This window comes from Apodemus sylvaticus, chromosome 4 (assembly GCF_947179515.1).
Source record: "Apodemus sylvaticus chromosome 4, mApoSyl1.1, whole genome shotgun sequence".
Classification (NCBI taxonomy): Eukaryota; Metazoa; Chordata; class Mammalia; order Rodentia; family Muridae; genus Apodemus; species Apodemus sylvaticus.
In genome coordinates, this window is record NC_067475.1 from 23,609,144 (window position 1) to 23,625,699 (window position 16,556).

Genomic DNA, 16,556 nt, shown 5'->3' on the forward strand with positions numbered 1-16,556 from the left:
AAGCTAATACACCTAAGAGGAGTAGAAGGCAGGAAATCATCAAACTCAGGGCTGAAATCAACCAAGTTGAAACAAAAAGAATACAAAAGAATAGTCCAAATACAAAAGAATACAAAGAATTAACAAAATCGGGAGCTGGTTCTTTGAGAAAAATCAACAAGATAGATAAACCTTTAGCCAGACTAACCAGAGGGCACAAAGACAGTATCCAAATAAACAAAATCGGAAATGAAAAGGGAGACATAACAAAAGAAACTGAGGAAATTCAAAAAATTATCATATCCCACTACAAAAGCCTATACTCAACACAACTGGAAAATCTGGATGAAATGGACAGTTTCCTAGACAGATACCAACTACCAAAATTTAATCAGGATCAGATAGACCATCTGCTATATATAAGAGTCCCATAGCTCCTAAAGAAATAGAAGTGGTCATTGATAGTCTCCCAACCAAAAAAAGCCCAGGACCGGATGGTTTTAGTGCAGAATTCTCAGACCTTCAAAGGAGACCTAATACCAATACTCTTCAAACTATACCACAAAATAGAAACGGAAAGAACATTACCCAACTCATTCTATGAAGCCACAATTTTGCTGATACCAAAACCACACAAAAATCCAACAAAAAAAAGAGAAACTTAGACCAATTTCCTTTACAAATATTGTTGCAAAAATACTCAATAAAACTCTTGCCAACCGAATCCAAGAACACATCAAAATGATCATTCACCATGACCAAGTAGGCTTCATCCCAGAGGTGCAGGGATGATTTAATATACAGAAATCCATCAATGTAATCCGATACATAAACAAACTCAAAGAAAAAAAACCACATAGCCATTTCATTGGATGCTGAAAAAGCATTTGACAAAATTCAGCTTCCTTTCATGTTAAAGGTCTTGGAAAGAAAAGGAATTCAAGGCCCATACCTAAACATAATAAAAGCAATATACAACAAACTAGTAGTCAACATCAAACTAAATGGAGAGAAATTTGAAGCAATCCCACTAAAATCAGGGACTAGACAAGGCTGCCCTCTCTCCATATTTATTCAACATAGTACTTGAAGTTCTAACTAGAGCAATTAGACAACATAAGGAGGTCAAAGGGATACAAATTGGAAAGGAAGAAGTCAAAGTATCACTATTTGCAGATGATATGATAGTATACTTAAGCGACCCAAAAAACTTCCCTGGAGAACTCCTACAGCTGATAAACAACTTCAGCAAAGTGGCTGGATATAAAATTAACTCAAGCAAATCAGTAGCCTTCCTATACTCAAAAGATAAACAGGCTGAGAAAGAAATTAGGGAAATGACACCCTTCACAATAACCACAAACAATATAAAGTATCTTGGTGTGACTCTAACCAGACAAGTGAAAGATCTGTATGACAGGAAATTCAAGTCTTTAAAGAAAGAAATCCATGAAGACCTCAGAAGATGGAAAAACCTTCCAGGCTCTTGGATTGGCAGGATTAATATAGTTAAAATGGCTATCTTGCCAAAAGCAATATACAGATTCAATGCAACTGTATAAAAATCCCCATCAAAATCCCAACTCAGTTCTTCATAGAGTTAGAAAGAGCAATTCTCAAATTCATCTGGAATAACAAAAAGCCCAAGATAACTAAAACCATCCCCAACAGTAGAACTTCTGGGGGAATCAGTATTCCCGACCTCAAGCAGTACTACAAAGCAATTGTGTTTAAAATTGCATGGTATTGATACAGTGACAGGCAAGTAGATCAATGGAATAGAATTGAAGATCCAGAAATGAACCCACACACCTATGGTCACTTGATCTTTGACAAAGGAGCTACAACCATCGAGTAGAAAAAAGCCTTTTCAACAAATGGTGCTTGTTCAACTGGAGGTCAACATGCAAAAAATGCAAATTGATCCATTCTTATCTCCTTGTACTAAACTCAAGTCCAAGTGGATCAAGGACCTCCACATAAAACCAGACACACTGACACTAATAGAAAAGAAACTGGGGAAATTTTGGTGAATGAAACACTAATAGCTTATGCTCTAAGATCAAGAATTGACAAATGGGACCTCATAAAATTACTGAGTTTCTGTAAGGCAAAGGACATTGTCAAAAAAACAAAAACGGCAACCAACAAATTGGGAAAAGATCTTTACCAACCCTACAGAGGGCTTATATCCAAGATATCCAAAGAACTCAAGAAGGTAGACTCCAGAGAGCCAAATAGCCTCATTCAAAAATGGGGTACAGAGCTAAACAAATAATTTTTCAGCTGAGGAGTATAGAATGGTGGAGAAACACCTAAAGAAATGTTCAACATCCTTCTTAGTCATCAGGGAAATGCAAATCAAAACAACCCTAAGTTTTCACCTCACACCAGTCAGAATGACTAAGATTAAAAACTCAGGAGATAGCAGGTGTTGGCAAGATGTGGAGAAAGAGGAACACTCCTCCACTGCTGGTGGGATTGCAAGCTGGCACAGCCACTCTGGAAATCAGTCTGGCGGTTCCTCACAAAACTGGGTTGGCACTACTGGAGGATCCCTCTGTACCACTCCTGGGCATATACCCAGAAGATTCCCCCGCATGTAATAAGGATACATGCTCCACTATGTTCATAGCAGCCCTGTTTATACTAGCCAGAAGCTGGAAAGAACCCAGATGTCCCTCAATGGAGGAATGGATAAAGAAAATGTGGTATATTTACACAATAGAGTACTATTCAGTCATTAAAAACAATGAGTTCATGAAATTCTTAGACAAATGGAGGGAACTGGAGAACATCATCCTAAGTGAGGTAACCCAGTCTCAAAAGAACACTCATGATATGCACTCACTGATAAGTGTATATTAGCCTAGAAGCTTGGAATACCCAAGACACAATTCACATATCAAATGATGCCCAAGAAGAAGGAAGGAGTGGCCCCTGGTTCTGGAAAGGCTCAGTGCAACAGTATATGGAATAACAGGACAGGGAAGTGGGAAGGGCTAGATAGGGGAACAGGGGAAGGGAAGAGGGCTTATGGGACTTTTCGGGGAGTGGGTTCCAGGAAAGGGGAAATCATTTGAAATGTAAATAAAGAATATATTGAATAAAAAAAGAAAGAAAAACCAGTTACAAGTTTTAGGGTTTTTTATTGTTGTTTTAAAGCAGCTTACCCAGAATTTCACCTTCTTTCTTCCCCACACCCTCTCCTACCCTTTTCTAGGAGATCTCACCAGTCTTTTGGGGAAGTTACCTATGAATAGTGTGCAGGAGAGAACCAGTCTTTAGCCTGATGGTGTTTCGCAACAGTTGACATGCTTTGTTTCCATTTAAAGGTCCTGCTGAGAAAGATCTCACAAGTGCTCAGCTTGTACAGATCTTACACCGACTGCTTGCAGATGAGAGGAGTGCACCGGAAATCAAGTACAACTCCATGGTCCTGATCTGTGCTCTCATGGGGTCTGGTAAGGCTTCCTCTTGTCTCTCTCTGTAGCTGTATGTGACTTCTGTCAAACGTTAAATGTATTGTCATAACAAATGGTGACTTGGGTTTAAACAATGGTGACTCAGGTTTAAAAGGAAGAAGAGCTTAGTTTGAGAGAGAATGCAGGAACTTTCTGTCAGAGGGCAGAATGGGGCATCAGGTACCTGAAGCTGTAATCCTTGGCAGTTGTGAGTTGCCAAATTCAGGTCCTGGGAACCACGCTCATCCCTGTGTCTTGCAAGAGCAATAGTAGATGCTTCTGACTGCAAGAGCAATAGGTGCTTCTGACTGCCGAGCCAGCTCTGCTTTGAAACCGAAACTGTTCTGAAAAACTTCTGTAAGAGAAGGTGTCATAAACTAAATACAGCAAAAATGTGAATACTCCAAAAATGCCAGGTTAAATTTTATGCCAATAACAAGTTTTGGTATCATATATTGTGGTATTAGCTAAAGACTTCATTCAAGTAATTATTAATTTCATGTGTGTGTGTGTGTGTATGGATATATATATATATATATCCAATATACATACACACACATACATACATACATATACACACACATATATACATATACACTTACACACAGGAGATATATGTGTGTGTGTATCTATATAGACATGTATATATGTGTGTGTGTGTGTGTGTGTATATATATATATATATATCCTGTTTTCTTGCTGATTTCCTGAGTGTTGTTAGTTGTTGAAAGAGGAATATTGAAGAACCCCCATCCTCAGAATGATACATCTGTCTTTTGGTCCTCATAGCTGTATCAGTTTTTCTTAGAATGATGTAAAACAGTGTTGGTAGGCACATAGGTCCGCTGCCATTTCTTGGTGAATGACTCTTATGTCCCAATGTAATGTCCCTCTCAGTCTTTTCTGGCTTCCTTGCTCTGAAGTCTGATTTATGTCGTGTTAACATATTAGTCCTATTATTCTTGAGTAGCATTGTCATGACTTTTCTTTCTCTCGGTTTCAGTCTGCGGTGTTGGTATACATCCACCATTTATATTTAATGCAATGTCATTTCCTTTCTACTTAGATATAACTACTCCAGCCATTCTAAGTTAGCTGTTAGCAAAAAAAAAAAAAAAAAAAAAAAAAAAAAAAAAAAAAAAAAATCATGTTTTTTTTCCTCACTTAAGAATGTACTTTATCAACCCCTTCATTCATACACACACAAAAAAATTCTGTAGTCAAGCGATTTTTGTTCTTGTTCTTTTCTGTCTACACAAGAAAGATGTGTTCCTATCATGGTTTCTAGTGAGAAATCCACTGTGTTCTGTTTGTTTTCTCTATCGAATTTCTGTCTTTCAATTTCTTTATTGTAAAATGAGTCTTAAAGCAAATCTGAGTTTATTTTGTTTGAACTTTTTCTGCTTTTACAATCCATATGTCTCTTACTAAATAGTCTGTAACTGTTATTACTTATGGCTCTTTAAATGTCTTCTTCTTGCCCAAGGTCTCCATGGCACAGATGTGAGATCTTTAGTGGTTCTGCTGCAGGCTTCATCTTTTCTGTTTCATTTTTTTTTTTTTTGCTCAGACAATAATTCACGTTGACTTATCTTAGAGTTTGGCGGCTATTTCCTCTGGTCTTTTTGTTCCAGTATTAGCTGCATCAAGCGTTTCCATTTTTCTAAAATAGTCACTCTAGCTCTGGGATTGCCACTTGCTGCTTTGTTGTGTTCTCCTTTCTTCCTGACATTGTGCTCAGTTGTGCAGGACGTGTTCTGAACTTTCTGTTGAGATAGGTTGCTTGTAATGAAGTATAGAAAAGCGTAGCAGTACCCTACCAACCGATTCCCAGTGTTCGTTTCAGAAGCAGTAAATATACCCCCATTGCTTCCTCACCACCATCTGTCTGCACAGTTTTCCATTCCCCCAAACTGATCCCATATCCACCCAGCAGGAGCTCCCAGCCGTCCCCAGCCTTGCCCCTGGCTGCTGCAGTTCTATATTCAGCCTATCATTAGTAGTATTATTGTCATTGTTGTTATATTTTTATTATTACAGGCTTATTTCTTGTATGATGGATAATAAAATATTTGTTCTAATGTTAAGTAATATCCCACCGTGTATGTATACGATAATTTTTTCTTTATAGTGTCTGTAATAAATACAAAGAATCTAACAAACAAAAACTTGGCTTTAGCAAACTGTATCTACATAAATATCTTCTTAACTCTAACATTCAGTTTTCTTCACATAAAGCTTTGCATGATTTTATTACATCCAGATTTATAAATATCCCCCATTCTGCTGGTTGTCCTTTAATTCTGTTGATAAGGTTCTTTGATATATAAAAGTTTATTTTGTTGAAATACCATTTTTTGATGAAAATCATTTTTCTTTTTGTTGCCTATGCCCTTGTTGCTGTAGTCAAGAATAAAATCTCAGTTTGTAAGGCAGCATCAGCTCCATTCCCTTACATATGACAGCGTGTTTGTTGGAGAGCTCCGCCCTCCCTGAGCAGTCTTGATACCCTATCAAATCATTTGACCATGTGTGAGAATTGGTTTCGTCTCTCTATTCTGTTGCTCTGTGTCTGTCTCTGTAACAGAACTACACTGAAGTCAAGAAGTGGGAGGCTTCTGGTTTGTTCTTTTTCAAGATTATTTTGTAAACTTCAGGTCTTAGGATTCTATGTGACTGCATAGAACGGTCATGAATGGTCCTACACACTTTTAGGATGTGTCCAACTGGCCTACATAGTGAGTTCCAGGACTGGAGAGGTGTAGAGGGAAACCCTGTTAGAGAGGGGTGGGGGGAGAGGGAGAAGGAGAGAATAGGAGGGGAGGGGAGAGGAGGGGAAGAGAGAGAAGAGAGAGAAAGAGGAAAAGAATTCTGTGTGACTTTAGGATGGATTTCCTTTTTCTGTTTCTGATAAAAGATTAGTTTTGGTATTTGATGTTGAACATACCAAATCAGTACATCAAGAACCAAGGAGTCAGCTCCGTGGACAAAGGCACTCAATATAAACCTTTGTGAAAGCTTGAGTGTAGTTCTTGGGATCCACATGGTTGAAGGAGTGTCAACTGCTACAGATTGTCTTCTGACAACACATGCTCTGTGGGCATGAGCACACTAAAACACACATGTAAATAATGCAAGCAAAAAATTAAAAACCCCACCAGTTGAGGAGCGCTGATTGTATTAAACAGTTAGCCCCCTTTCTTCCCCGTAGGTTCCTGGTCATACTAGGAGCCCTGTACCTCCTTACAGTTAGGGCTAAATGTGTAAGAGAAGGCAGGCTAGGAACTAGAGAAGAGGAGACTTCCACAGAATTTACTAAAAGTATATGAAATGAAATAAACTTTCATGTGTCACAAAATTCAACAGGTTTTAGTAAACTAGCTCTTTCTTTGAACTGATGATGATGGTTAAGTTGTAGATTACTGCATGCATGTTGAGATTATGATAATGAGCTGTTTTTAACTATATCTTATTATTCTAAACAACTGTGGACTGTAGAACCTAATGAAAATCTTTATAAATAACAATGCACTCCTGAAAACGACCTCGCTAGGTACTGTTGGGATTCTTGTCTGCGTTATTCCTAGTTTTATAGCTCTGTCTAATCAAACAGTAAGGTCTGTGTTTTGGGTAGATTATAGAGTAAGATTAGAGCAATCCAGCAGGAATGTATGCATTGTCTTGCTTTTCTCTTCCAGAATCTCTATACAAGGAAGTACAGGATTTGGCCTTTCTAGATGTTGTATCCAAACTTCGAAGTCACGAGAACAAAAGTGTGGCCCAGCAGGCGTCGCTTACAGAGCAGAGACTCACAGTGGAAAGCTGAGACCTGGCCCGCCCGCCCGCCAGCAGCAGGCTTCACCCCGGCTCCGCCTACCCCACTGTCCTCCATCCGGCTGCTTCTTCCACTCCATTCTCTACTACATCACTTGTGCATGCGTGTAATGTTCCAGTACCAATGGAAGAACTGCTATAGGTACCTGCCTAATAAGATTTCTAAACCCATAGTTAATGTGAACATGACTGTCAGAACAAGTCTCCACCCGTAACTGTTAAATCCCGTACTCCTGATGCCTGAGCTACATTAAGTACAACGTGCATGTTGTAGTCCTATGGTGATGTAAGCTTGGTACTCCATGCTGACTTGCTCCTCACGCGCAGTAAGCTACATAATAATGTACTGGTAAATTAGAAACAAAGAATGCAGCAGGATCTGTCTAGCTTACTTAAAGATGAAACTGAATTGTCAAAGTAGCACCGAATTTTTTTTTTTTTTTTTTTTTTTTTTTTTTTTTTTTGTGCTTGAGAAGCACAGCGATCAAAAGACCTGTCTGGCTGCTCATCCGTTAGTCTTCTACCAACATCAGACCTGTTACACCTAGAGTTGAATAGGTTCAACACTCATTCTTTTCCTACGGTTTCTCTGTATAGGCAGTTTGCTAAACAGCACAGCCAGCCTTCCTGAGGCTCCTGATTCCATCTTTAACTGACATTGGTACAGAGGCCCAGGGCTGAAACATGTTTTTCAGTGTGACCAGAAAGTAGGAAGCAGTTAAAGAAACCCTAGCATACTGGACCACTTTGGATCTTGTCTGTGTTTTAGATTCCGATGTGTGTGCGGTTACATCTCAAACTTCCATCAGTTAACTGGCTTTGTCGACACGTGTCCCTAAAACGTCCTTGGCGTTTGTTCAGTGAAGGAAAACTGAGGATGGCTTGTTTGGTGAAGAATGGATTTTTTTTTCCCCCCTGGTTTTCGTCGTTCAGGGCGAAAGCAGGGAGGTTCATCCTCCATGCTCCTTCTCAATGCGCTAATTCTAGATGGACATAGGAGGAAAGCTGAAGTAGGCTTGTCTACAAAAAAAGGAAGGCCGGTTTTAAAAGCCATAGTAGCCAGTCCAGTACATTCTGCAGATGGCCTCATAGCAGTCATTGTTAGAGTTCTTCACCTCCACTTTGCCACTGAGAACCACAATAATCTCCCAGGCTGCAAGCCAGGACTTGATGTAAAAGACTCTTCTTGGCAAAATGTAGTGTGCTGGTCACTGCCACTAAACCACCACCAAGTGCGTTTTTAGAGCTTTGACACACAATCTTTATAAATTAACCAGGATTCCCTGTGACCCGCCTGCCTCCTCACACCCAAGTTTGAGCCCTGCTGATGCCCAAGGGAGGCTGGGCTCCGTTACAGAAACGGAGGGCAGTGAGAAGGACTGCTGAGAGGGGACCAGCTCCTTCCTCCCTGCATCTCTGCATTCTGTAAATCAGACTTTGCTCTTCACACTTTTAAATTCAAGAGAGATTTACCTAATGTAAGTAAAAACCCGACTGACAATTCCCTCTGATGTCCAGACAAGGGAACTTTGGTGAGCTCTTGTGTTTGCTCACTGTAGAAATGAATTCTTTATTGTCTTTCTCCTGGGCTGGATAAGTGGACTAATGTTGCATAATACTGTCCATATTATTAACTTAATAAATAAATAGTATATGAAACTACAGTGAATTTACTTGGTTTCTTTGTGTGTTATCTATATCTTCACTTCCAAGAACAGGGTTCACTCCTAATTGGGACTGTGTGCTGTTGTTGAATGCTCACTTTGAGTTGCAGACAGCCATCAAAAAATTTCCAGATAAACTGATAGCTGAGATTTGGATAGTTCTAATTCCAGAACTTTCAAAATAAAATCAAAACACTTAGAGATTGCTTTCTTACTGAAAAGCACTAGAGAATAAAGATTGGGGGGGGGGGGCGGACTTAGAAACATCCCACGATCATAGATTTGAAAGATGGTACCATGTAACGTGGCTACCAGCAACCAGGCTAATAGGAGCTGCTAGCTCCAGTAAAACCAAGCCCAAGCCAACAAATGAGGAAACTCGCTGCTAAGCCCAGGTAGTTGGTAGACAAATGAAGACTGGATAACCTATCATCTCCAACTAATTAATCTCAGTTTCACAGGGCTAACATTAAATCACTTGACTGCCCCACAGATGGCAGTTTAAAAAAAAAAAGTAAGAGAATTTTCCAGAAAGTCCAGAAATGTCCTTTCTTTCCCTTAGTCCCACCAGAAGCTTGGAGTTGCCTGACCACCTTCCTACACTGTAAACGATGTGTTCAAAGCAAATTTGATGAAGACTATTCCAGATTCTGACGTTTTCCTCAGAGTCGAGTTTTGCACATTCTTTGATATGAATAGGGGTGTGCAACAAAAATTTAACAATGTTCTAAAATGCTGACCTGGCAGGGAGTGGACCACAGCTACTTGCAGGGATTACTGTAAAGGTCTGAGAGGGCCTGCATGTGAAGAACTCAGGAGATTAGGCTATCCAAACTCTGACGAACATTTGGACTGCAGATACATACTTGTTAGGATACTCATAGGAGAGCGTCCCTCTTTGGATCCAGCTGTGACTTCAGTGAATAAGCTAAAATCTACTCGACTCTGGGTAGCCATAACATTTCAACTATACAGGTGTAATCAAATGACATAAAGTAATGTTTGGGATGAAGCCTCTTAATATTGACTAGGAATATAAGTCATTTTTTTATACAAGTGTGTGACCTCATAAATTTACATATATACTCAGAGACAGAAATATGCCATGTAAGTGTATGTTGCATAGGCATAGCTGAATGAGATATTGAGGTAACTGTACTTTAAAAGTATAATATAAAGCCAGCAAAATGGCTCAGTGTGTGAAAGCACTTGCCACACAAGCTTAACACCTTGAGTTTGATCCCTGAAACTTAGAGTAGGAGATAACCAACTCCTAAAAGTTGTCCTCTAGCCTTACAAACTATACCACTGCACACACGTCAAGCACAGAGCACTAGTACAAACTTCCAAGCAGAGTTATGAACTTGGTCTTTGGACACTGATGTAATTCTGGCTTTGTTACATTTTGGCTTTAAGTAAGAAAACTTACTTAAAACTCAGCTTATTTTCTCTTCAGTATAGAACACAAAATAGTCCTCATGATTTTGAGAGAGAACTTTTGGATGTCCAAGATAAAGTGAATAAAAATGTGATATACTACGGACTGATCTTTTCTCGCTCCTCTACAGTTTTCCCACAAAATAGTTTTGTTTTTTGGTTTTGGTTTTGGTTTTGGTTTTGGTTTTTCAAGACAAGGTTTCTCTGTGTAGCCCTGGCTGCCCTAGAACTCACTCTGTAGACCAAGCTGGCCTTGAACTCAGAAATCTGCCTCCCTCTGGCTCCCAAGTGCTGGTATTAAAGGTGTGTGCCACCCCACAAAATAGTTTTAAAACCAAGCTAGGAGTACAGCATGGTGCCACACTTAGTCCCAACACTAAGAAGGAAGAGGCATTCAGGACTCTGAATTTGAGGCAAGTCTGGTCTACACAGTGACTTCCAGGGCTACATAGCGAGACTGACCTAAAAATAAGTAATAAATAAAAATTGTAAAAGCTTTTTATAAAATGAATTTTAATTCCCATCCAAAGAGCATAGATTATTTTAATCTTAACACATCAAACATAGAAAATATATATTGTGGCATTCATAATTTCAGATATGAACATATATGTTGACTGCTTTGTATTCCAAAGTCAAGCCTTTATGAAACCAAATGTGTATCAAGTCCCTGCATTCTCTGGCCTTTGTTCCCTCAATCCCGACCCTTCCTCCTGACAGCTGTTGCCATACTTGTCCCGGAGGCATGGAGCACTTCTCCCTTTGTAAACAAACCAGAGGACAGGTTGCCACATCTGTCAGGTGTACCCCATACTCAGGGCTTGGACGGGCACGAACATCCTGTACACAGCCCAGTCGTCTGTCCACCTGATTTCATCCCACGTGAACCATTTCCAACCTGCAGGCCCAACCCTTTCTTCTGCACGTCCTTTCTTTTGCCCAAATCTACTCTGTCAGTATTACCACTAACGAGAATTCCACATGCCCAGATCTTACTGAAAATGTGCAAACAATATGAAAGATTGACCTAGTATCTCCCTTCTAAAAACTATCTGTCCTGTATAAAAGTTTGCCAATGAAAATTACCTTGATGAATCCAGGGAACAATTTAAAATAACAATAAAGGGTTTTTTTTTTAATTTTTTAAAAATGAAATTAAGCTCAATGAAATTAAGGAGAATAATCACCAGAGTGATGCCCAAGAAAATACAAACATAGGCTGGCGAAATGACAAGGACATTCTAGTACTTGAGAACACTATTCGGTTGTGAGATAGAAACACTGGAGAGGCTTCAAAGGAAATGAAGATGAAATTGAAAAATCCAATAAAATAACTCAACTAGAAAACTCAAAGCCTTATGAGTAGAATGGATCAAAAATAAAAAAGAAGATAGTAAAGGATATATACCAAATAAACAAGGAATATCATCTTAAAAACACAGGAACACGCAGGAAATGTGGGCCACCTTGGAAAGACCAAACCTTCAGGTTATAAGCATGAAGGAGAGGAATCCCAAGTCAAATGGCATAGATCTTCAAAAAGATCACAGAAGAAAGTCTTCCCAAACTACGGGAAGGCATACCATACCCATTCAGATTAAAGAAACACATAGAACACCAGATAGTTAAGACCAGAAAAACAAAGAAAAACTCCCCAAAGCTTATTATAGTTAAAACATTAAGTATACAGAACAAATAAAGGAAAACTTATCACATGTGATTTCTCGGTGGAAAATTTGAAAGCCAGAAAAGCCTCAGTGTGTTACAAATGTCATTAATAACTTTAAATATCAATTACCTTAATTCTTCAATAAAAAAATCCATCTACCTGTTCTCTACAAGAAACATACTTAGCTTTAAGATCTGACATTAGAATAAAGGGGATAAACAAAGTACTCCAATCAGATGGAGCCAGGAAGCAAGCAGGCATCACTTACTAATAACTGACAAAATAGATCTAAAACTATTCAGAAGAGATAAAGAGGGGCTGGGGAAAAAGGAGGAGCGGGCAGTGTCGGAGCCCACATAGGAGAACTCTGGAAGGCAGAGCCCACAAAGGGGGATGGGGACACTGGGAGGCCCGCACACCGCACCGGGATGGGGACTGCGGGCACCAGGGTACCCATAGGGCAGGAGACCGCCTGGCTGGTTAGCTGAGAGGGGTTTTGCCCAAAAGGCGGGGCCATTTGCAGGACCCTGCTATACCTCTCCTGGGCATATATACCCAAAGGATTCCCCGCCATGCAATAAAGACACATGCTCCATTATGTTCATAGCAGCCTTATTTATAATAGCCAGAAACTGGAAAGAACCCAGATGCCCCTCAAAGGAGGAATGGATACAGAAAATGTGGTATATTTACACAATGGAATACTATTCAGCAATTAGAAACAATGAATTCACAAAATTTTTAGGCAAATGGTTTGATCTGGAAAATATCATCCTAAGCGAGGTAACCCAGTCACAAAAGAATACACATGGAATACAATCTCTGATAAGTGGATATTAATTAGCCCAGAAGCTCTGAATACCCAAGGCACAAATCGCATAACAAATGACTCCCATGAAGAAGTATGGAGAAGGTCCTGATCCTGGAAAGGATTGATCTAGCATTGGAAGGGAATATAAGGACAGAGAAAAAGGAGGGAGGTGATTGAAGAAGGGATGGAGAGAAGAAGGTTTATGGAACATGTGGGGAAGGGGGATCCGGGAAAGAGGAAATCACTTGGAATGTAAACAAAGAATATAGAAAATAAAAATATTAATAAAAAAAAAAAGCTTGACTAGCCGAGAGAAGGCTCAATTCTTCCCTGGTGGCTGGAAACGCTGGAGCCTGCTCCTTGTTCTTAGACGGCAGGTTTTGATAAGAAGAGACAGTTCATAGTTTTAATGCTTTATTATTAAAGGAGTCGAAAGAAAAAGGGAGAGAAAGAGAAAAGAGGAGATTAAAGGGATGAGAGCTGGCCATGACCACGTGGGAAGAGGGGAAAGAATGGAGAGAGAGGGACAAGAGGGGTGAGAGATAAGAGGTCAGAGAGAGGGAGGGAGGGGCAAGAAGCTTTCTTTTATAGTAAGCTGGGTTACCTGGCAACATCCAGTTAACCGAGGGGCAGGGAAAGCCTTGCTATAGCCAGGTGACTGTAGGGGTGGAGTCCAGCCAGAACGCTAGGGGCCTGGGACCTGGCCATACATGACTGATGGCCACAGGATTATGGAGTTGAGGAGTCAGCAGTCTGGGAGCATAGCTCACCGGTTCCGTCTCTTGTAGAATGTTCTATTGGGTCTCTGGAGTGGCCTTGCTTCAACCAGGCTACAGGCTGTCTCACACCGTGGTCCCACAAGGGACACTTCATAAATTAGGGAATACTTAACCAAGAAGACACTACTTTTCTAAACATACATGTACCAAACTCTGGGCTACCCAGTTTCATTTAAAAAAAAAAATCTACTATTGAATATAAAGACACAAATTAACATCAGCCCATTAATATCAGGTGATTTCAGTATCCCAATTCACTCAATGCACACATCATCTGGACCCCCCCCCCCCAAAAAAAAACACCGAAAAATATCAGAACACAAGTTGGCATCATACATCAAATGCACTTAGCATATCTACAGAATGTTCATTCCACTCAGAAACTGAACAGGACACACTCTTCTCAGCAGTGCTCTGAAGCTTCTCTCTAGAATAACCCAGATTCTGTGGCACAAAACAAACCTTTGCAAATCCAAAGTGGTTGAAATACTTTCTTATATCCTATCTGACCACCATGCAATAACACTTTATACTGATGGCAAGCAATCTCCAGTAAATGCAAAAACCTATGGAGATTAATCAGCTCAATGCTGAAGAGCTAATGGGTCAAAGAAGTGAAAGAAAGGAGGGAAATCCTAGAGCTAAATGAAAATGGAAACAAAACCTCTGAGACATATTGAAGCAAATCCTATGAGAAATGGATAGCTCTGAGAACCTTTATTTAAAAACCATTAAAAGCACAAAGAAATGACTTGCTGATGCAACTCAAATATTTGGGAGAACAAGAACAAATCAAATCCAAACCCAACTGACTGCAAGAAATAATAAAAATCAGAGAAGTTATCTTAATGTTTCTATGACTGCAATGAAAGACCATGTCTGTCTGAAACAAGTCATGTAGGAAATAGGTTATTTAACTTACTCTTTCACATCACTACTCATCATCAAAGGAAATCAGGACAGGAACCAAGCGGGACAGGAACCTCAGAGTGGAAGCTGATGTAGAGGCACAGAGGAGTGCTGCTTCCTGGACAGCTCTGCCTGTTTTCCTATAGAAATCCGAGCCCACCTGCTTAGGGATGGCCCTGCCCACAGTGGGCTGAGCCCTCCTCCATCAATCGCTAATTAAGAAAATGACCAGTGGGCTTGCCTACAGCCCAGTCTCATAGATGCATTCTCTCAATGGAGGTCCTCTCCTCTCTGACGACGCTAGCTTGTGTCCAGTTGACATAAAACTAGTTAGTACAGAAATTAATGAACTAGAAACAACTAAAAAAATATGAAGAAGCAGTGTTAAGAGACAGTTCTTTGAGAAGAGGAAGCTGGACAGATGTTTATCTCATCTAACCAAAAGAGATCCACTATCACTCTAATACCGAAACAGTAAAGACAAAAAACAGGAAAAACACAGGCCTTAAGAACATAGACTGAAAAATACTCAATAAAATACTTGCAAACAGAATAGAGGCACACACAAAGATCATTATCCATCATGACCAAGTTGGTTTTATTCCTGACATGCAGCAATGGTTCAACATACAGAAGAAGTCAATGTTTATAATAAACATGTAAATGGATTTAAAGACAAAGAAATTACATAATCACTTCAAACCTCTGAAGGAATCCATGCCTTCATGATAAAAGTCATAGAGGATATAGGGCTAGAAGGAACATACCTCGACATAATAAAAGCTATATATGCAAAGCTTACAACCAACATCATCCTAAATCAGTGGTGATTGACCAGTCCCATGTGGAGATTTAAAGTCACCTAAGATCACCAGAAAACACTGATATTTACACTGCAATTTTTAACAATAACAAAATTAACCATTAAGTAGTAACAAAAAAAAAAAAACAATTTTATGGTTGGGGGTCACCAGAACACAAGGAATTGTATTGAAGAGTCACAGCATTAGGAAGGTTGAGAACCACTGTCCTAAATGAAGAAAATTTTGAAGCAATTCCACTGAAGTCGGTCATACAAAAGGAATGTTCACTATCCCCATTCTTTCAGTGCCGGGCTCGAGACACTATTTGGAACAAGGGAAGGTAATTAATTAAAAAGATACAAACAGGGAAAGAAGAAGACAAACCACCCCGTTTTGCAGATGACATGACATTATACATTAGTGATGTATTAGTGATCAGAAAACTTCTAGAAACATTTTGTCTAAATTCAGCAATGTGTCAGGATACAGAATCAACTTGCACAAATCAATAGAGTCTCTATACAACAAACATACAAAGAAGATCATGGATATGTTTCCTTTCACAATATCTTCAAAGATGATAAAATATCTAGTAATAAACCAAACCTAGAAAGTGAGGGGCCTCTACAATAAAGATTTTAAATCTTTGAAGAAAGAGATAAAGATACTACACAGTGGAAAGGCATCTCGTGTTCTTGGGTGGGTAGAATTAATATGAATATAACCATTTTACCAAAAGCTATTTACAGATAAAAGGCAATCACGATCTGAATCCACAGATTTGTATTTTAGCATCTTAATATCTGAGAAAGGTGTCAGCATAAGCCAGAGAAAAGGCATTGCCAGCAAATGGTGCTGAGAAAACTGGATGTGCCTTGCAGAAGATGTAACTATGCCAGAATCTCTCACCTTGCACAGAAACTAACTCAGAATGGACCAAACACCTAAGCATGAAGCCTGAAACTTCTACAAGAAAACATGGACAGTAGGCTCTTTATGTGATGTAGATATAAGAAAGAACTTTCCAAATAGGCCTCCATCTACCCAAGAATTAAGGGCAACAACTAACAAGTGAGGCCTCATGGAACTAAAACTCTTCTGCACGAGGGAAGAAACCACCAACTAGGTGAGTAGGGAGCCCACAGGATGGGAGAGTGCCTTTGCTGGCAATACATTGGACAGGATTAATATCCAAAATACATAAAGA

At 39.6% G+C, this 16,556-nt stretch overlaps 1 protein-coding gene across 5 annotated transcripts in view; it reads left to right on the forward strand.

Annotated features, from left to right (window-relative positions):
* Rap1gds1 (Rap1 GTPase-GDP dissociation stimulator 1) overlaps positions 1–8,941 on the forward strand; it is a 151,959-nt gene extending 143,018 nt beyond the window's left edge. For all 5 annotated transcript variants that reach the window (XM_052179136.1, XM_052179137.1, XM_052179138.1 and 2 more), the window contains 2 exons: positions 3,315–3,443; positions 7,142–8,941. In XM_052179136.1, coding sequence (XP_052035096.1) covers positions 3,315–3,443; positions 7,142–7,269 — 257 coding nt within the window. In that variant the 3' untranslated portion in view covers positions 7,270–8,941. The remainder of the gene's footprint in view (positions 1–3,314; positions 3,444–7,141) is intronic.
* The last annotated feature ends 7,615 nt before the right edge of the window (positions 8,942–16,556 follow it).